Consider the following 22,810-nt stretch of genomic DNA (forward strand, 5'->3'; position numbering starts at 1 on the left):
TAAGAGTGTATAAACTATTACGAAAGTGCGCCCTCTTGTGTTCGATATGAAAAGTACTTACGTATGAAAACCCAGAAATATCTAAGTTATAATTATTGTTTATAGACAAAGGTACACTTGTACATAATGTGGTACATTGCTACGACAAAAAAAACATGTCTATTTATTAAGTTTGTTAGTGTCAGTTCAAACAGCTTTACAAATATGATACTCTTTTAAGCAAACATCCCGTGTAATGTGTAAGATAACACGATTAATGTCACGACGTCATTGTGACGTAAATTATTTCACTGGTCGTTTAGATGCCAGAATGTACATCTCATAGTATATTTCTGAGTATATAGTTCACTACATAAAGATTCAGGCTAAACAACACTGTCCAAAGTTAGGTACTTCGTTACATGTACGTGTATATCTACGCTCCATTTATCCCAAGTAAACCTATATAGGGTCTACCCAGCCCAATGTGATGGGGTCAAATTCACGGTTAAGTTGTAGAGGCATTAAACCCCAGCTTGTGCTGATATTTTTAGACCCAACGTTGCCCATGGCTACGCATCCGGAATCACACTACCGTTCATCTCTCAGGAGGTGGGGTTTACCCATCCACCCTGGCTATTATATCAATCCGACTATTATACAGATGACCATTTGGAAACAAATTAAAGATACTTTGACCAGAGTAGGAGAGGACTGTCCGTAAACACACCTGGTGCTTGCCGCATGTAACCAACCGTACCGTGAAACTCAAATTAACAACCCGCTAACTTGTCGTCTTGTACGGTCAATGCGCTTAAGGTCCCTTGCGTATCTCTTTGGATTAAAAATAAATACAATATTACAGCCCCGTTTGACTTGGACAAGACATGGTATAAGACGGAACTTATCATCAGTCACGGATGCTTGCTTCAAGTTTCATTATGGGAGGTTGTTGACAAGCTTATAAGTTAAGTACCGATGATGCATGTACGTCATGATACAATAGCAAGCAATGCAACCAACCCACAGTGTATATATACCATATCGTTCAAAAACAGATCATGATTTATTTTACGAGCAAGCTTTTTCAATGTTGCCTTCAATAAGTTCTTATAGAACATTCAAGAGATGTTTAATATAATGTGTCCTCTATCCACTGGACTTATTGCTGTTTTTCCCCCTTCTTATGGTTTACTTGTGCCTCAAAGACACTTGGGTCGATTTCTTAAAGGACGCGTCTTATCTCGAGTTAGGACGAGTTACTTGTCCTAACTTAGGATTAATCTTAAGGTCTGCATGCTACAGTGCAGGGTTGGGACTCGTCCTTAGTCCTAAGATTAGTCTTAATTTAGGAAGAGTTTTGTGAAATCGACGGCGGGACACTATTGGTATTTGTCAAAGATCAGTCTTCTCACTTAGTGTATCTCAACATATGCACAAAATAACAAACCTGTGAAAATTTGAGCTCAATCGGTCGTCGAAGTTGCGAGATAAGAATGAAAGAAAAAACACCCTTGTCACACAAAGTTGTGTGCTTTCCGATGCTTGATTTCGGGACCTCAAAATCTTATTCTGAGGTTTCGAAATAAAATTAAAATAGTTTATCTAGTGGAAAATTACTTCTTTCTCAAAAACTACGTTACTTCAGAGACAGCCGTTTCTCACAATGTTTTATACCACCGACCTCTCCCCATTACTTGTAACCAAGTAAGTTTTTATGCTAACAATTATTTAGAGTAATTGGCATTTTTGTTCACATTGCCTATCTGCATGCATTGAACAAAACATAATGGGAATGATAATTTGAATTAGATGGGTTCAAACTATGGACTGATGGAACAGTCGTTCATGTACACCCCATATTTAGAACTGAAACACAGCTGTAACCCATCCCCAATTACATTACATTACATTACGCGGTTGTACATGTCATTTAGATATTTGCAATTATGAGTTGAGGTACAGCAAGACCGTGTTGATTTTTTTAGACTGCTCATCTTTATTCATTACTTCTCTGAAACGAACAAAAATGCACCTGCAGAGCTGCAGTGGTCAGAAATGTCAGACACGTCGGACACGTCGAAGATACTTTTTTGAACAGGGAAGCCAGATAATAAAATTGTGAACATAGTTATAGCTTGAAAAAATTGTAAGAGACATCAACAACATATTTAATTGCTAGTCCAATGGCGAAGTCATTATCGTGTAGGATCTGTTTGCTCGAAAAGGGCCCCGGGAAAAAAACATGTCGCAGGATGCTCTTTGGTGCAATCTTGGCGGTTTCAGAGAGACATTCCCCTTTTAATTTTTTTCAAAGGAACACGTTGCCTTGGATCGGTCGAGTTGGTCTATAAAAAGCGTCTGTAAGCGTTTTTTATAAAATGCATATGGTTGGAAAGATGTTGTAAAAGTAGAATACAATGATCCACGCAAACATGCCTCAAAATTGCGTAGGTTTTCATTTTACTTTGCGAACTAACACGGTCGGCCATTTATGGGAGTCAAAAATTTGACTCCCATAAATGGCCGACTGTGTTATTAGTCGACGAGGTAAAAGGAAAACCGTGCAATTTCGAGGCATGTTTGTGTGGATCATTGCATTCTACTTTTACAACATCTTTCTACCCATATGCATTTAATAACAAACGGTTGAAAACGATTTTCTGAGACCAACTCGACTGATCCAAGGCAACGTGTTCCTTTAATTGAAGGATTAAAAAGTAATAAAATTCAATATGTATGATTTTGACAGATTCGTGAGTTAGTCACAATTCGTATTTACATTTCCCTGAACCAACACCATCTACTATCTTTGCATATGCGTTAATGACGTGTACATTCCAGTCATTTAGCCAAGCAATTCTGATTAAACTCCTCCCACGGGCCTTTCCGTTTTAATCCCCCATCCTGTTCTTTACTGATAGTTTAGATGATGGTGTAGCCCAATAGAAGGTTCAACGTGGCATTGAGGCGTGACATTATACGTGATGATGCTCACGCGCCCTGAAGAATTCCCAATGGTTTTCACACGTGGGATAATGAAAACACTGACCAAGACATCTGCGACTTAATTCAGCAGTTTCTCATCTTCTTCCTGTCTCCAAAGACATCGTGGGTCTAGTTTACCCCTTTCTCAATGGTATTATGAGTAAAGTAAAGGGGTGATAGAGAGGGCTTTTATGGGGGAATTGAGTGTTTACAATGACATTCTTTTAATTATCGGATTCAAGGAATCTCACGCACATGTCATTGAAGTCATTTCAATATAAAATATTCTCTTGGATCAGATGAACCTATCGTATGAAACTACACGCAATTTCAACAAAACCTGCATCTGCAAAGTAAAGTTGTATAGAAAATGTGTTAAGTTTAGTGAAGAGAAACACAAAGGTTGTTTCAATTCTTAAGATCGAGAGAGAATTATGGACAGTTGTTTGCCAAAATGAATAGTTTGCAATGATGAGCGATGGAATGTGTGACCAACAGGATCTTTACTCTCGAATGTTGCCTTGGCCCATGAGTGAGACTCACACGAGTCATAAGAAATGTGGAGTGTATACTTACTGCGTATGGTGTTATTATTGGCAATGCTTTATACAATTGCAGTGTACCAATCTAATCAAAAGTGTTCCGGTCTTAGTGAATCAACATTATAGAAGAAGAACTGTATTTTCTTTTGGGAACTTAGGAAAAACTTAGGAAAAGCAATCAGGCAAACACTAACTCTTCGCTCTGTCAGTACAGTTCAGATCGAGTGCAAGACCGAGTACCATACCGAGTACAGGGACGAATACATGTCAACTTGTATGGAACACAAGAGACAAACCCCAATCCAATTATTAGTTCGATGTTTATTTATAAGTTTGTACATCACTCTTTCTCGAGCAGACTCTGAAAAGTTCATCATAAAAAATATATGCTCCTAAATAAGAAGAAACTATACATAAATAGTGAACTTGTGGGTACAACCACGTGTAAATCTCTTAGGGTCAGTGTTGGCTCTGCGTGTTTACTGGTTATTTATAGTTCTTCTTATTTCTCCTCACCATGCAAAGCTTCCAACAATTCATGCTCCTAAATGATGTTATGCATGGAGATGTTTTCGGATAAAGAGCTTCTCATACGTGTTAGCCTTCATTTGACAAGGTCCTCTGCTGATTTCAGACAGTTTAATCTCTCATTAGAAAGTATTTACATAATATTCCCCTTCAGCAACTGAAATGACTTACAACAAGATTGGATAATATTATATAAGGCCTGATCCCCCAATTACCAAAGAACGTCCTTCACATATTGGCGCGAATCACCCGTGGTGACAACTTTAATTTACGCGCCACCGTCTTATCCGTGGAAACGTCGGCCAAAGTGTGACTTCATTTTATAGAAAGTAAACGAGTGAAGAGTACTTTAGCGGGTTGACGCGCACCAACGTGGCAAATTGTAATAGCACCTTAATGCTATCCCCAACTCTATTTATAGACTCCAAGATGGTTATACTTTACAAAATGTGTTTATTCGTTGAAAATGTTCCCTTTCCGGAGGGGGACATATCGAGATTTCTTGGAATGTTATTTTTTTTTTGAGAATGAATTCAGATTAGAATGTTCTAAATCATTGATGAAGACAATTGTATATGGGTTTCTTTTAATGTGTATTTTGGTAAACAACAGTTAATTGTATGTATGGCTTTGTTCTGGCTATTTTTCCCTTTGGAAAGTCTGTAAAGGTTGGGGGACTTTTGTTCACCCCGTCGGAATTATACGAGCATCCAACTATTAACTGGCAACACATTACTCTTTAAAGACTTTTGCTAAAGGTGTTATTGGTACACCTTTGTCTTAGCTCAGCTGTGGAGATTTAGCTGACTTGATGAGGGTTGTATTGGTGTTGGTTTTCAGTTGGTTGAGAGACAGTGGTACTGTAGGACTGACTTTAATCTCCTTTTGGACCCCATTGGGGTTTATTACGTACAACAGATTACTGGATGTAAACGAACAAATCCTACAAGAATCAAGAATCTTCTTGGGGAAGAACTTATTTTAAACATCTTAGATTTGTTTTTAAAGTTCAAGTGAGTTTATCCAATATGTCGTCTACGATTGAGTTAGGTTTGTTGGCAGCGGAAGAAGTTGAAGAAACAGATGAAGAGAGCAAAGATTCTTCAGATTCAGATGAGGATGATAGTGAGTCTTCGGAGGATGAAGTCTTTCAGGAAAGTAAGCCCTCCAAAAAGTCGAAGAAAGTAAGTACACTGACCTTCTCTCATCAGATGAATTGCCTACTGATAAGTAAAATCATATACATTTTAAGTGAAACGACTGCTCCTTTAAAACGTTACGTTTACATTTTCAGTGGAACGACTGCTCCTTTAAGACGTATTGTCATTGCTAATGTCTTTTTGTGTATTTCGTGAAAATTTGAAGAGAAAAAATTAATCACAACATGGCCGTAAGAAAACAAAACCTACCTTTTGTAGGTGTTGAATTATTTGGCGTCATTTTCTTGTACTAAACTTTAAGGGCTATTATCTCCAAAACCATTTTGTACTACTTGAGTAGACTCCATGACTTTCAAAGGCTGTAACTTTGTATTGAGTTAGATACCCTCAAGTGGTATATATCATTGGAAAGCTCTTGATATGCAGATTTCATAATACCAAAATCTACATTTCCGACTCTTTGCTCATTCATTTTGTGGGAGAAGGTCACATTTTAGTTGCGATCCGGTATCCAATATTAAAGAACGAGTTAGGTTCACTTGGATGTGAATGGCAATCATTGTAATGTAGTTTGCAGCTCCTATAATTATTGTCGAAGTTTCTTCGTTTTCTTCCAGTTTCTTATGGTTTCTTCGTCGAGTTGTGTATTGACACGGATTGGGCGCAAACCCTTGTTTGGACTGTTGGGCTGTTTTGTTGTTTCTCTTAACTATATTAATAGCTTTTGATGTGAGTTAAAAGTGCTATGATTCTTGTTTTCATTGTTTTCTTTGTTACGATAATTCAAACAAAAGACAAACAACCAAAATGGCCCCACAAAACTTCCCACAAAACGTTCAATATGATTTATTTAGGGCATGCTTTAATTTGAACCACAGTCCTTTCAGGTTAAAATTTACACTTTGTTAAAGCCATTGGACACTTTCTGAACAGAACACAACTTAAAAGTTCACAGATTTACATAAAACTTACAGGGTTTACAGAAGGTAATGGTGAAAGGCTTCTCTTGAAATATTATTCCATGAAATGCTTTACTTTTTGAGAAAACATTAAAACAATATTATCAATTCTCGATATCGAGAATAACGGATTTATTTTAAACACATGCTATGCCATGGCGAAACGTGCGGAAACAAGGGTGGGTTTTCCTGTTATTTTCTCCCGACTCCAATGACCGATTGAGCCTAAATTTTCACAGGTTTGTTATTTTATATAAGTTGTGATACACAAAGTGTGGGCCTTTGGACAACACTGTTTACCGATCTTGTGCGATTGCTTTAAAGTACAATTTATTTTTCAGTGAGTGAACGCATTTATTATGTCACCATTACACTTCATTTATATTGATCATTCGTTGGAATTTTGAATGTTGATAAACTACTTCAATGTGATGGTATACGCTCCATTGAATGTATGTTTTATTTTACGAAGCGGTGGTTTAGGGATGTCATTGATCAAGTGTCTCGTGACCGTGATTAAGTGTTCTATTATTTGAAGAAAATGAAGATTGACCAGGGAGCCCGTTTCACATTTCAGAAAGTATGCAAATCTCAAATGAAGTATGATAAAGTTTTTGTAGAGGATGTGATGGATTTGGGCAGTTCTTCAACGTGGATTTGTATTTTGTTTCCCGCTTTTCAGCTCTAATGTCTCTTTGTTTGAGGGTTTATTTAAAAACGACTTTAAGTCCGTATATTTAGTAGATAGGATTTTATTTATTTAAAGACACTGGACACCTTTGGCAAAAAGACCAGGCGACTCACTTGGTATATCCAAACATACATGTATGCATAAAATAACGAACCTGGGAAAATTTGAACCCAATTGGTCGTCGAAGTTGCGAGATACTAATGGAAGGACAAAAAAACATCTTTGTCACACAAAGTTGTGTGCTTGCAGATGCCTGATTTCGGGACCTCGAAATCTAATTTTGATGTCTTGAAATCAAATTCATGGAAAATTTCTCCTTTCTCGAAAACTGCGTACTTCAGAAGGAGCCGTTTCTCACAGTGTTTTATACCTACCATTGCTTGTTACCAAGTTAGTATTTATGCCAACAATCATTTTGAGTAATAACCAATAGTGTCCAGTGCATTTAATCAAAGTGCTGTAAACAATGCTTATTAGATTATCGATACAAACTGTCATTATTTACCCAATCAGGTTTTACGTACCTCTGTTGTTTTCCCAGAAAATTATATGTCGGGGAGAATTATTTTACAGCCTAATTTTTATTAGCCGTCAACCAAAATTGTTGTTTGGTTAATGTTTATCACATGTGTCATATTGCAATCGGAGCAGTTCATTGATGCCATGTTTCAACACGTATTATAAGGAAACCATGCCAACATCATCTTTTTCAATTAGTATAATTATTAGGCTAATATGCAATCAATCTTCGATGTTTCTGTTTACATGCTGGCCGCAGAACATCATTGAAATGTCTTTTTTCATAGGAGACTGTAGGAGAACTATGTCATTGTGTTCACTGTGAGTCATCGTAAAGGAACACGTTGCCTTGGATCGGACGAGTTGGTCTATAAAAAGCGTCTGTAACCGTTTTTTTATAAAATGCATATGGTTGGAAAGATGTTGTAAAAGTAGAATACAATGATCCACACAAACATGCCTCGAAATTGCGTGGTTTTCTTTATACTTTGCGAACTTAACACGGTCGGCCATTTATGGGAGTCAAAAATTTGACTCCCATAAATGGCCGACCGTGTTAGTCGACGAGGTAAAAGGAAAACCGTGCAATTTCGAGGCATTTTTGTGTGGATCATTGTATTCTACTTTTACAACATCTTTCTACCCACATGCATTTTATAACAAACGGTTACAAACGCTTTTTATAGACCAATTCGATCGATCCAAGGCAACGTGTTCCTTTAATTAGATTGGTAACAATCATGACTCCGGGACTCATTCCCTTGTGGTTGAAAGACACTGGACAATATTGATAATTGTCAAAGACCAGTCTTCTCACTTGGTGTATCTCAACAAAACCTTTTGCATAAAATAACAAACAAAATTTGAGCTCAATTGGTCGTCGAAGTTGCGAGAGAATAAGGGAAGAAAACACGCCCTTGGTGCACAAGTTGTGTGCTTTCAGATACTTGATTTCGAGACCTCAAAATCTAATTCTGAGGTCTCGAAATCAAATTCAAATATTATTTTAGTGAGAAATTACTTCTTTCTTAAAAACTACGTTACTTCAGAGAGAGCCGTTCCTCACACACAGTGTTTTCTCCATTACTCGTAACCAAGTAATGTTTTATGCTAATAATTATTTTGAGTAATTACCAATACTGTCCAGTTCCTTTAATGACATTACACTTACAATATATGCAGATGTATTTTGGTTAATTTGATGCTTGAATAATTGACGCCAAACAAGGTACTGGCTAGCCTATATAACTGAATCATTATAACAGGGCGAGAAGAATAGAAAATATTCAATGTTTGCAATTGTGTTTTTGTTGGATCAAAAGCCGCCATTCGCTAGAACAGCAGTCAAACCCATCATCAAACATGATGTTTTTAATTGAATTAAGAAAAAACAACTATTTATCGTTGACGCGTTTAAAGAAAAAAAAAACAAAAAAAAAAACGTAAAATGGCGCTCGTGGCTCATGTTTAAACTCACGAGTTACTGATTCTTATGATTTGATCTTATTCTGAATTTTAACTCAGCCTCTGAATAGACCTTTCTTTTGTTGATAAACAAATATAATTAGTTGTTTTGTTGTTCACAAAACAAACACAATTTTCGAATAATTTTGTACCATTACAAACAGTAGCTTTTTTTTCTTGATTTGCATTTATTTATAGTTTTCCAATCTGGGTTGGCAAAAATTCGGGCTGCGACTTTGCAAAAGAAAGGTCTACAGAAAGGGAGGGGGAGAGGGGGCGGGGAGAAGGGGAGTGGGCGGGAAAAATAACTCAAATTAACGATCTACAATACAGGACAGTTTTATTAACAGGTCTAACTAAAATAATTTGATGTAAGTCCCGGTTGAACAATTTATAATTATTATCACTGATAAAACTGTACCAACAACCCTTCTTGAACTATTGTAGTTACGTTTTCATATGTAACATGCACCCAGCGGCAATGTGTGGTTTGATCCAAATAACAGTTGCATTCACTGTTCCTAATACTTGCACAAACCAGTACAATGAAATCCATCCCGATATTCAGAAATTGTTTCTTTGGAAGTGAAATTCATTGAACGTGACCACAGGTCTCTCGGGAGCGTTTTCCTAAGAGATACGACACACGCGTTCAATTATAATACGCTCCATTACCGATGTAGATATTACATTGCTTGTTATTGCTGTGTGTATTCTTTAACTATGGTAGTATCGGCATTGAGAGGTGTATCTACCTCATTCGGACGTGTCGTATAAGAACAAAGTAGTGATATTGAAGAGTTCAGTTGAAGGACATTTACGAAGTTGATGATAAGGTTCATTGAAACTTCAGACTGGGTGTAGACTTTCTGCTAGAAGCTACTCGTCATAACCCTTTCCGCTATAGACGTTTAATGAGTACAAGTTGTAACTTCTAGGGAGGAGTTTTGCGATAATTCAACGTGCCCGCTGGTCGGACTTTATTTGGTTCCAATCTAACGGTGAGTGTTTGAAATTTGTAAAACGAAACCATCAGTTGTCATTTATATAAATTAACTCCAGAGAATTGCTCATTATTATTGTTAACAAACCCAACTTATCGAAATGAATCATTCGGTATTCTAGAAACATATAGTCACAAATACGTATCGCGCAAAATCCGTCGCAGATTAAAGACACTGGGGTGGATTTCACAAAGAGTTAGGACTAGTCTTATCTCGAGTTAGGACCAGTTACTCGTCCTAACTTAGGACTATCCATGCAACTTGTATATCTCCTAGGACTGGTCCTAAATTAGGACCAGTCCTAACTCTTTGTGAAATCGACCCCTGGACACTTTTGGTAATTGTCAAAGACCAGTCTGTTTACTTAAAAAAAGTGAAAATTTAAACTCAGTTGGTCGTCGAAGTTGCGAGATAATAATGAATAGCACCACTTTAAATCCTTCGTTTTATTGTCAGTTCGGTTTTCTCATTCAATTTAAAATAAATATTGAAAGCCCGTTTTATATTGAGTTGTTTAAAATTTGACTTGTCAGTTGTAACGTTTTTGTAATTAGTTCCGGTAAATGACGGTTTTTGTGACGTAGGACTCGCGGTGGTTTGTTATAGTTGTACCAAACATTATCCCCTTTTCTAGTAAACCTTCCCCTAACGAGCAAGCATGTCGTTAATTAAGTAAAACATGGAAGTCTGTACCTCGATACAAATAAACTAAGGGAGCTGCTCACTTACTAACTGCTCGTTGATTTGTCAGAGTGAACTATCCATGTTATTTTTAGAACAGTAAGACGCTTTCGTCATACATCTGGAAGCACACGATTCTATGCAACATATACTTTTCTTGAATTATTTGTGTTTCTCATCCATTTGGTGAAGCCAAAATAGGTTGAAATAGTATTTTTTCAGTATTTTATTTGCAATTCAGAACAAAAAATCAACAACAACAACTCCAAAAACACAAGACGGGCAAAAATGTACAATCCATCAGGCACAACGCACGATTAGTAAATAATAATGAGGAAAACATGAGGAATTACAAAAAAAAAATTGTAATAATGTTTCAAATGAACGTTGCGCAAACATTTGCGTTGTTCACACACTAACGGTTTAAGGTGTGTTGCTTGGTTGTTCGTACCCTGAGTTGTACGCATTTCGCGCAAACGTTGTAATTGCTTGCACCCCAGAGTTGAACGCGTCCCAAATTTAAGAATGGGATTGGCGGACTTATTTTCTTAACAGCAAAAACAAACGACACGTAAACACGTCTAATGTGAACATTTCTAAATACTTATACGTTGACTCAGTCCTATATCCCAACACGCTTTACAGTATGAGTTCGTTTATATCAGTTTGTTTTTATTTATGTAACCCGCTGTATTCTTAGTAAGAACAAGTTTAGACTTCTCTTTCAACAGTCTACAATTACAATACAAGTCGGTCGTGCACCTTATAGTGTCACTTTTCCTAAGTATAATATTGTTTTAATAAGCATCGCTTTTATCGCTACAGTGTAAAGTAATTATAACCGTATGAATGCTTGATGACATACATCCATGACCCTTAGCACACTTTGCATCAACACTAGGCCTAGTTGTTTCATTAAAGTTGAAATATTGGGTAGAAAATGACCAACTGATACTTTAATTCAATTCTCGTTGAAGGTGTATTTCACTTTTCTGACATATCCCATACTGATTGTACTATTCCACTCTTCAAGTGTTTAAAGGAACTTTACAACTTTGGTTATTGACAAAGACCAGTCTCCTCACTCGGTGTTTCTCAATAATACAACTGCATAAAACAAAACAAAAACTGTGAAAATTTGAACCCAATTGGTCGTCAAAGTTGCAAGAGAAGTAAACACACTCTTGTCGTACAAGTTGTGTGCTTTTAGATACTTGATTTTAAAACCTCATCAGCTGAGGTCTCGAATCAATTCAGATAGGTTTAGTGAAGAATTACTTCTTTCTTAAAAAACTACGTTATCCCATCAGAGCGAGCAGTTTCTCACAATGTTGTATACTACCAACCTCTCCCCATTTCTCGTTACCAAGTAAGATTTTATGCTAACATTTATTATGATCATAAATTACCAATAATGTCCACTGCCATAAACCCTGTTATTCGTTGTAATTAAAAAGGAGAACCAATATGCTGGTCCATTTAATAACGGAATAAAAAGGTAGCGATGAGTTCTTAAACTGCCATTTAAAACCGGCAGGGTTATGGCCTTGCGATAAAGGCCCGTTTCCAATAGGAATGGCGAAACTGTTTGAGGTATTTATGAATACGGATTATAGCAGAAGTTCCTAAATCTACAATGCCAAGCAGTGTCCTTATAAGATTCAGCCGGAATTTATTGAGGCGTCACACCCCCTTTGCGGTCATTGACCTTGTAGTTAGTGAAGTATGGTTCCCTTTTCCTGGATTGCTCGATTCAATGTCACTGTCTGAGATTATTTGCTCCTCCCCTTGAGGGATCCATTTGAGATCACATCATTCTTCCACTTCATCTCTCTTCTTGTCGAGGGAATCGAGCATGAGGAAACCTCATGGTCGATTGCATCTCATCCATAAAGCTGGAAATTGCTCATGGTTTAATTCATACCACACTACGTTTAGTTTAACTTGAACTTTTATTTAATTATATTAAAATAAAACAAAGCACGTATAGGGGTAAGTATTAATACCATGATGCTTTATCAGAAATTTTATAATACAATACAAAGCGAAAATGTAACTTCTTTTCATCTTGTTATTGATGGTAACAATGCTTTTCCTTTTACAAAGTCTTCTTTTGAGATATAATTTGATACAAAAGTAAAGTTTATTACACCAGTAATTAGAACTCATTAGTACGTTGTGGATGCTTTGTTTAAATTTCAGGAACCATGTGTGTGCAAGTTAAAGGGATAGTTGTTTTTTTAAAAGGCAGTGGACAGCTTAAAAACTGACACCGTCACAGGCAATGGAGAGCTGTTGATAGTATAAAGCATTGTGAGAAACGGCTCCCTCTGAAGTAACGTATAGTTTTCTAGAAATAAGTAATTTTCCACGAATTAGATTTTGAGGTCCTAACATCAAGCATATAAAAACACACAACTTCGTGTGACCTGGTTTTTTTTTTATTCCATTATTATCTTGCAACTTTGACGACCAGTTGAGCTAAAATTTTCCCGGGTTTGTTATTCTATGCAAATGTTAAGATACACCAAATGAGAAGACTGATCTTTGACAATTACCAATAGTGTCCGGTGTCTTTAAGATAGTTTACAGTGTAGTTTATCATACGTGATGAACATCAGTAGAGTTGACAATAATTGACAAGATGTTACTGTTGTTAGTCCAAGTTCAATATTAGTGTTCAAGGCAATTTCTTGTTCTAAGTGAGTTATTTCTTTGTTGGTTACCGATCGTGTAATGAGGGTAACAGAGTATACTGAAGTGAGGCGTGTCTACTTTAATGAACGGTTCTGGTTGTTGGCCATTATAGTGTCGGGTCAATTTGTGGTTCAATAAGAAGCTGGATGATTAAAGTCACCATGCAAGAATGTCCTTTTCCACTTAAAGGGAGGGTACACGTTTGGTAAATGTCAAAGACAAGTCTTCTCACTTGGTGTATCCCATCATAACCATTAAACAACAAGCCTGTGAACATTTGGGCTCAATTGGTCATAGAGGTTGCGAGAAAATGATGGGAAAAACACCCTTGTTGGACGAATTTGTGTGCTTTCAGATAAGAATAAAAGACTTCTAGCTAGAAGTATTTTATTATTTTAGTGACAAATTACCTCTTTCTCAAAATCTATGCTACTTCAGCGGGAGCCGTTTCTCACAATGTTTCATACTATCAACAGCTCTCCAATGCCGACCAAGTCAGTTTTTAAGTTAATATTTGTTTTGAGTAAATACCAAACGTGAACCTTCCTTTTAACGCATCCAGTTCTGGAATCTTATTGTGCCGATTGTTTTATTTATTTAATCTCAAGGACAGTTCAATCAATATAATTAAGGTCTGAATTTCAAATTCTTTGGGTGAAGTTTCTGCTCGGCATTGAACCTTTTAAATCGGGAAGTTAAAGGCTCAATGAAGCCTTAATACATATTCAAGTCTAATAATAATTGACATCAATTGGTAGTAATGTGATGCCACGCAATCATTCATGACGAAGGAATGTGTCGCCGATGTAGCACTTTAACTTGTATTTTAAAACTATAGTTTAGTCAAGAAAGACAAAAACGCCACTCTTTTGTACGCCAATGCTATAACAAGGGTTAAAAATAATTGTTATCACAAAACCTTTCTTGATTACGAGTAATTGGGAGAGCTTGATAGTATAAATCATTTTTAGAAGCGGCTCCCTCTGAAGTAACGTAGTTTTCGAGAAAGAAGTACTTTTCCACGAATTTGATTTCGAGACCTCAGATTTAGAATTTGAGGTCTCGAAATCAAGTATCTGAAAGCACACGACAAAGGTTGTTGTTTTACTTTCATTATTATCTCGAAGATCGACGACCGATTGAGCTGAAATTTTCACAGGTTTGTTATTTTATGCATATGTTTAGATACACCAAGTAAAAAGACTAGTCTTTGACAATTACCAATAGTGTCCAGTGTCTTTAATGTCATGTATGATTTGAAACTTTGCTTGATAGAAGTCATGAGAGGTTTGCAGTAGTCTTCTGAATAGTTTTGGTTCTAAAAATAACCGGTGATTGAAAGCTCAACTTGAGCCAAGTCTAATCACAGGTTAACCTCCACGGCAGTACTAGTATAATTCAGCAACAGAGTCTAACATTCTCCTGAAGACACTGATCGAAACATTGAGTTATCACACCACCCAAAAGAGATTTACACACATGGTGCTACCACAACTATAAAGGTAAATGTCACTACTACGTTGGCAAACCGTTAACGCTGGATTGCATACTTATAATTATAACTAAATTAATCAAGTAATTTGATGGAAGAAAACCCGTCAACCTTCAAGGTTTAATTGTTATTTCATAACCATCGATTAGAATAAAAACGATACTTTTAAAATAATATAATAAGGTCGGTAATCAAGCATAAAATATAAAACGAAGACAAATAATCAAAACACGCATAAAATTGTCATTAGCATTGTACCAATTACCCGGTGATTACAGTAATAGTTATTCATAATTCTGTATAATAATAATGACTGCTAAGATGAGGTCATTGATGAGATTTCCCATGGGCAGAATTACCTGGAAGCCTTGACGCCCATGCATCTGCAAGTGACAAGGTCAGTTGGATCTAAAAGCGTACACACACGTACCCATAATAGATCAACCATGATCAACTCAGGGCAATGTACATTTTTCTCTCAGATAATAATTGTTCTGTTTACAGAGAGATATTTTCTAATTAAGGACAAAATGTGGTTTAGCTCAAGACTTTTGAGAGGTAGCTTTACCTATATGGTTTTTATTTAAGATTCGTTTAAATAATTATAGTTAATCTAGAATCAGCCTAAAGGCACTCTACACCTTTAGTATTTCGGAAACAATAGCCTCCAAACTTTTGATTGTCTTGTGTCATTGTGTGTTAGCAGAGTTCTTGTTTTTTTGCGCCAGGAGTGTCATCATTGACAGACACGTCACACTATAAATGTTTAACATCTATACTATTAAAAGCGTTACCCGCGCCATCTTGGATTGAAATTAGAAGGTCCAGTGGCATGGTATCATTGTGGAAACCAACACGGTTAAGTGTGTGGAATTCAATACGTTTGTGTGGTTTCAGACGTCGGGATGCAAGTCTAAAAACCCTGACCCAAACTCCCACTTACAAGTCATCTGATTGGAGGAAGTTTGGGCAGCGACCGTGTGTCAACCACTGGTCGATGTTGTTACCAGACTTCCTAGAAATCTTTCTGACAGGCGACTCATTGGACAGTGTTTCGCAGATGGTTCTCCGGATTGGTTCACTCATTGCCCATTAGTCGTCGAAGTTGCAAAAGAGATTAAGCACACGAAGTTGTGTGCTTTGAGGTGCTTGAAGTCGAGACATCAGCTAATATTTCAGTGAGAAATTACTTCTTTCTCAAAAACTACGTTACTGCAGAGGGAGCTGCCTTTAAATATACATGGATAAATTACAAAAACAATCATTTCTGGTTCATGAAAACCTGTTTATGAAAATATATATATGTACAATTTATATCGTCAGCAATTAAACAGGTTAAACAAGTTAGTGGTATCTATCTATAGTTAAACTAGTTTGGTTAGTTTAGTTCCTCTGGTAATGGGGGGGGGGATGGATTGTTAATAGGGGTACATCAGTGACAGATAAGTTGTAGGTCTGGGGAATGATGTGCGCGTCGCGCGTATCGCTTGATGAGACACAACTGTCCCGGCCGTTGCTCTCGGCCAATAGGAATGAACAAACTGTCTTATAAGCACAGGTGCAAGCTCGCGTGTCACGCTCATGTTTCAACAGTTTTTACTGGTCATAAACAAAGGTTTATACACGCCCACGTGACGCGCTCTCCACTAATAGGAATAGCGAAACAGTCTGAGGTATTTATGAATACGTGTTTATAAAATCAGTATGTCTAATTACAAAAATTATTTGCAAGGTTTGTTGTGGATTGTACAAGCCCAAACCCTCACCTCTGAAATAACACTTTAAAGGAACACGTTGCCTTGGATCGGACGAGTTGGTCTTTGAAAAGCGTCTGAAACCGTTTGTTACGAGAGGAAAATGGTTAGAAAGATGTTTTAAAAATAGAACACAATGATCCACACACATTTGTCTCTAAACTGCGTGGTTTTTATTTTACTTAAAGTTTGACTCCCATAAATGGCTTACCATGTTTGTCGACGAGGTAAAAGGAAAAACCACGCAATTTCGAGTGATACTTGTGTGGATAATTATATTCTACTTTTATAATGCATTTTATAACGAACGGTTTCAAACGCTTTTCAAACACCAACTCGACCGATCCAAGGCAACGTGTTCCTTTAACTGTGTCTCCCAAACTGGTGAAAAGTGTCCCTTTTTGTTGTGAACACATATACAACGGAATAGTTGAAATTCATAATCATTGTTTAGCTGTTTTTGTGTCCATCACAAACTCGCACATCGTCAACCTCTTTTACTCTAACCACGGGATCGTCCCCCTTCTTAACTTCTTTAATCTACTTTTTCCGGTCTATTTCTCTTATGAAACCAGCCATAAAAGTTCACTATACGTTTTATTAATATAACATATTGTAGCTGAACGTCTGGTTGTGTGTTGAGGGCGGTTTGTGCAGCTTTTCTCGTGTATTATGAGTCCGTCTACAACTCGTCGGTCGCACCACGAACTGACCTAACTGACACAAAATCACACATTTTCGCAAATTTGTTTTAAAACAAATTATTGACAAACTCAATGCTGTTAACATTATCAGCAAGTTTCAGTGCCTAATATGTAATAGTTTGGTAATTACACTAATTAGTATAAACGACGCATCGCTGGACTTGCCATTTTGTCTTTTCACAAAGTGACCTATCTAGATCGCTTTACCCATGGTTAAACTATGCGCTACAGCGCGCGCGATTATGGCGCGCATGCAAATTTTCGCACCACGAAGTGACCTAACTGGGGAGCGTAGTATTTTCACAAAGTGACCGATCTCGATAGGACTCTATTACGCATTGGTTTGTACACAGCGCGCTGCAGGCAAAAATGAAATTTTCAATTTCACAAAGTGACCCATCTGTTTAGGAATTAATTACTTATTAAAATAGTTTTAGGGATTAAAACACATTGATAGTTCTGTATGAATAAAGTATTCAGCTTTGTTTTCGTCATAAAATAATACAATAAAGTTGGTAAGCAGACTCCGAAACAGCAGTTTCAAAAGTAGTGCAACTTCAATCGTGATTTTCTCTGAACACGTTTTTTAAAACAGTGAACGAGTTAGGTCAGTTCGTGGTGCGACCGACGAACTTTCCAACTTTTCTGCCGAAGTTGAAGGACACTTTCTATTTATTTCGAGTAATTTTTGTAAAAGAACAGAGTTGAATCATTTGCAACATCTCACCCCTTGAAGTGATACAGTATTGTCGGCAGTCTGCACAGCAGTTCAGGGACATTGTGTGATTGTGTAGCTATAGAAGGTTATAGAAACATAGCTCGGTTATTGGCACGTTCAACTTTTGTCCCGAAATAACACTGCCCTTTATTACGCTTATACAGTACGATTGGATGAGTGATACGGACAACATTGGTGTACTTGTCAAACGGAACCCACATGCTGGATTATTAAATCGTGTGCATTGCGCATTTACTGTATATGTCCTTACTCTATGCAGTGTCGTAAAAGTTGGACAACAGGGCTGACTTTGTGTAATCAAGTGTTCGTTCCAAAGTGTAACATTCATTCTGGATTACGGTGATATTATTCATAATGTTCTTAAGAAGACGACCATAACTATGCCACAAGCAATGTGAAGAAATGATAATCGTACAGCCAGACGCCGATAGAGAGGTTCACACACCACACCGTTTTTGCCTTTGGATATAAACACACTCCATGTGATTGCATTTTTGACCGTGGTCTTTTCAAGAGTAAATCTGCAGGAGTTATTCGCTCGTCTTCACCACGTTCCGGGCGCCTTGCTGAGGATTGCTTGTCTTAGTGTTAGGTTAGTACAGGAGACTGTTTCTATTACAGACGTTAATTATTAACAGTGCATTGTAACAACATATCAAAGTTTGAACGTCATCTGTGCATTGGTTATCAATTACTAACATTGATCCATAGATTTACAAAGTAAGTATATAATTGATATTATTAAATAAATTATCCTGACAACCAAAAATAGCTCTCTGTCGAAGAAGTTACAAGTAAACTTGTCACGGGTTTTCAAGATGACCTATTCTAATTGTTTGCCTTGATTTCTAATTTATATCCGAGTCGTTTTACAGGCACAGCTTCAAATGCGGGGTCTGCTCAATCAATCCACTGAACATGTTGACAACTAACCTTTTAATGAAGATTTGTCTTTATGAACTATGCATTTTATACAGTTGTTTGTAACATTTAACCGAACGAAATTGTTGATACTTATTGCATTGATACAATCTGACAAAACAAACGTCACTTCATAAACTTCCGATAATTGTTTGTAAAGTAACGCCTATAAAATTCGCAGAATTTTATGAACTCAAAACTATTTTCTTCTATTCACTATATCCGTACCGCATTATGGTAAAGTGTTTACTGTCATGCAGTTTGTCGACACCATTCAGTTTTACCATTGAAATAAAATTTAGCTGGTGACGGTAAACAATACAATCATTTGTACAAATTTATATTTCGGTTTCTGATGGCGTTCATCAACCTATGTTTAAAGGAGCCGTATTGTCATTGTCGACGTAACCCGATTTATAAGAATGTTTTAAACTGATTCATTGAAATGTTTTTATGTTTCCTTGATTTACAACTTGAAAACACACACTTTTTTTTCCTCCCATTATTTTCTCGCAACATCGACTAACCAATTGAGTTAAAATTTCACAGGTTTGTTATTTTATGCATAATTATGAGATACACCAATTGAGACGACTGGTCTTTGACAATTACCAAAGGTGTCCCTTGCCTCTAACATTTCGGTTCACATTTCTATGTTTTCCAGTAAATACTTCTTTACTGGAAATGGTTTTCGTACTGTCCAAAGAACCCTAATCTATGTGAGTAAATTTTGCCTTTTGGAAATAATGATAAAGATCTTATCAGTTTGAAGCATCTTGAAGTTCCCCTCATTCAGCTAAAAACGCTTAAAGACACTGTACACTATTGGAAATTGTCAAAGACCAGTCTTCACAGTTGGTGAATCTCAACATATGCATAAAATAACAAACCTGTGAAAATCTGAGCTCAATTGGTTGATGAAGTTGCGAGATAATAGTTAAAGAATAAAAAACACTATTGGCACGAAGTTATGTGCTTTTAGATGCGTGATTTCGAGACCTTAAAATCTGCTTCCGGGGTCTCGAAATCAAACGCGTGGAAAATTACTTCTTTATCGACAACTACGCTACTTCAGAGGGAGCTGTTTCCCACAGTGTTTTATACTATAAACCTATTACTCCTTACCAAGTAAGGTTTTATGTTAATAATTGTTTTTTATATAAAAGTAATTACCAGTTATAGTGTCCACTGCCTTTCAGTCATTGCTAGAGGGAACACATAGCCGGGTCCCTTTAATACCAGGAACTTGGCTGTTATTGTGTACACAGAAAGCCTAAACTGAACTGCCGACCGATATATTTTAAGAAGTAAAACAGAGTTTAGATTTTACTCATCACAAAATCTACTGGACGCGTGACGTCATGCTTCTGGCAGGTGGCTAATCATTGGGTAACATTAATTCTTTTTGATTGATAATTTAATAAGTGCCATGTTGCCATTTATATTACTGACTCTAGAGACTGTCTGGTTTATGGAACTGTGTTCTCAATACAAAATACAGACGAATGGTATGTGATAATAAATACTGTTGAACTACAAGTAATGAACCATTGCATCAGTCGTTTCAGTTTAACTTTCTCTTCTAACAAGTATCCATTATTAAACCTATCCTCCAGATGGTTATGTTGACAGTATTTGATCGTAGTTATTCCTCTTGAGTTACAATAACCTTATAGTTATATCCCGACAGCTGATAACCCTTCTTGAACAATTGTTTTCATTTACAACCGCCAAAAGTGTTGACACCGGAATATTATCTGAAAAGAAAAACAATCGTTGACCCTTTTTTCATAATTATTTAGGCCGTCAAGCTGAAGGTTGAGCTGTGTACACGAACCTCTTCAAAATTGCTAGCCGAGTTCCTATTCCATTTGTAATGACTTAGTTACATTCCGTGGAATTCTCATCATATCACTATACACATCAGGTGATCTTATATCAATACAATTAATGTCTCCTTCGTTTAGCTGTCACTAATCTGTCGATAGAATTCTTCGGAATTTAATCAAAAACTTGTTTACAATACTATACAGCAAAAAAATACAACTCCACCTTAACTAAATTTTCAAAGATTAAACATATAACGAGTATTTAGTATCAGTGTCGAAATAGTAAAAGATATTTTATTTTCTGCTTTTGACAAAGGAACGTTACTGAAGTTAATCATTTTGTTTTGAGCTCATGATAACGAGCAAAATGGGTAAACAAAAAGCGAATTAAACAGCCTGGATACTTCATCACTTCCGAATACACAACTTCACCATTTTAATACGAATGTCCTTAGGGAAATCATTTTACAGGCCTTTTTAATCTGCAAAGGAGTAAACAATTTGTTGCTATTTTGCAGCAGATTAAATTAACCAATCTTCATTTACGACAAGCGTGTCAAAAAAAACTTGTTTTAATAATTGTCTCCTGGTATTAAAGTGTCTAACACCTTAAAGGAACACGTTGCCTTGGATCGGTCGAGTTGGTCTTTGAAAAGCGTTTGTAACCGTTTTTTATAAAATGCATATGGGTAGAAAGATGTTGTAAAAGTAGAATACAATGATCCACACAAACATGCCTCGAAATTGCGTGGTTTTTCTTTTACCTCGTCGACTAACACGTCGGCCATTTATGGGGGTCAAAATTTTGACTCCCATAAATGGCCGACCGTGTTAGTTCTCACAGTAGAAGGAAAACCACGCAATTTCGAGGCAAACTTGTGTGGATCATTGTATTCTACTTTTAAAACATCTTTCCAACCATATGCATTATATACAAAACGGTTACAAACGCTTTTGTTTTGACCAACTCGTCCGATCCAAGGCAACGTGTTCCTTTAATTTTGTTGAGAATATATCAACATGAAATTCACATGCACACGAAAATGATGATGACGTCGTATTCTATGATGATATCGTTCTAAAGTCCGTGAGCCAGTTTTTAGCTGGGTCCTCCAGCAAGGTGATGAGCTTCGATGCCACCATCAAGATGAGAGAGTGGAGTCAGCTATCATGTGGCGCACAGCTGGGGTTCACCACAGTCACAAAGCATAGATGCAAGACAACAATATTGTTTTGTTTGTTTGTTTGTTCGTTGGTTTGAATGATCTTCCAATCAAGGGAAACTCCCACAAAGGGTTACAAGCTGGCAACAGCCAATCTCTCTCATACAACCATTGGTTAAGCGTCTATGGTGATGAATGTCAGAGAATTCATTTCCTATTATTTTAATATTATTATTTTTTGTTCTTTTGCTCGACAGAGGAAGGAGAAAGCTGAGAGTCCAACAATGCAGAGACCCAACTTCAACGACCCTGCATCGGTTGAGCGTCTTTTTATCCAAGCAGTAGAAAGAGGCGATCGTAAAGCCATCATATTCGCCTTAGATAACGCTCCCGATCTTAACATTAATTGTAGTGATCAGGATGATAGACCAGCACTTCTCATCTCCATACAGAATGGCAATTCAGGTTCGGAAATAATTTTTTTCATGTAACTTCACAACTCACAAATTTACCCAATGTGGATACTCGTGTATTTTCATGCACAACTTTAGGTCAATACATAAATCATATCAAATGTCTATAATAGGGATGTTTCTATGGAGTTTCGCATGCCACAATGGGAACCATCGCTGTGTACATGACGATGCATAACCGTATGGCATGATTGCTTTAAAGGGAAGGTACACAAACTGACTTGGTAGCGAGCATTGGAGAGCTGTTGATAGTATAACACATTGTTGGAAACGATTCCCTCTGAAGTAACGTAGCTTTTTAGAAAGAGATAATTTCTCACTGAAATAATAAAAGACTTCTAGCTAGAAGTATTTTATTCCTATCCGAAAGCACACAAGTTTGTCCATCAAGGGTGTTTTTTCTTTCATCATTTTCTCGCAACTTCGATGAGTGATTGAGCCCAAACTGTCACAGGCTTGTTATTTTATGGTTATGATGGATACACCAAGTGAGAACACTAGTCTTTGACGATTACCAAACGTG

General features: G+C 36.8%; 1 protein-coding gene across 4 annotated transcripts in view; it reads left to right on the forward strand.

The window, feature by feature from the left end:
* Window positions 1-22,810, forward strand: part of LOC139948290 (transient receptor potential-gamma protein-like) — a 101,004-nt gene that overhangs the window by 59,427 nt on the left and 18,767 nt on the right. For 3 of the 4 annotated variants that reach the window (XM_071946393.1, XM_071946392.1, XM_071946394.1), the window contains one exon: window positions 22,072-22,279. In XM_071946393.1, coding sequence (XP_071802494.1) covers window positions 22,072-22,279 — 208 coding nt within the window. Of the gene's footprint in view, window positions 1-18,230; window positions 18,494-22,071; window positions 22,280-22,810 lie in introns of those variants that run through there. The other variant, XM_071946396.1, reaches the window with a different exon arrangement.

Source organism: Asterias amurensis, chromosome 15, assembly GCF_032118995.1.
Source record: "Asterias amurensis chromosome 15, ASM3211899v1".
Lineage (NCBI taxonomy): Eukaryota > Metazoa > Echinodermata > Asteroidea > Forcipulatida > Asteriidae > Asterias > Asterias amurensis.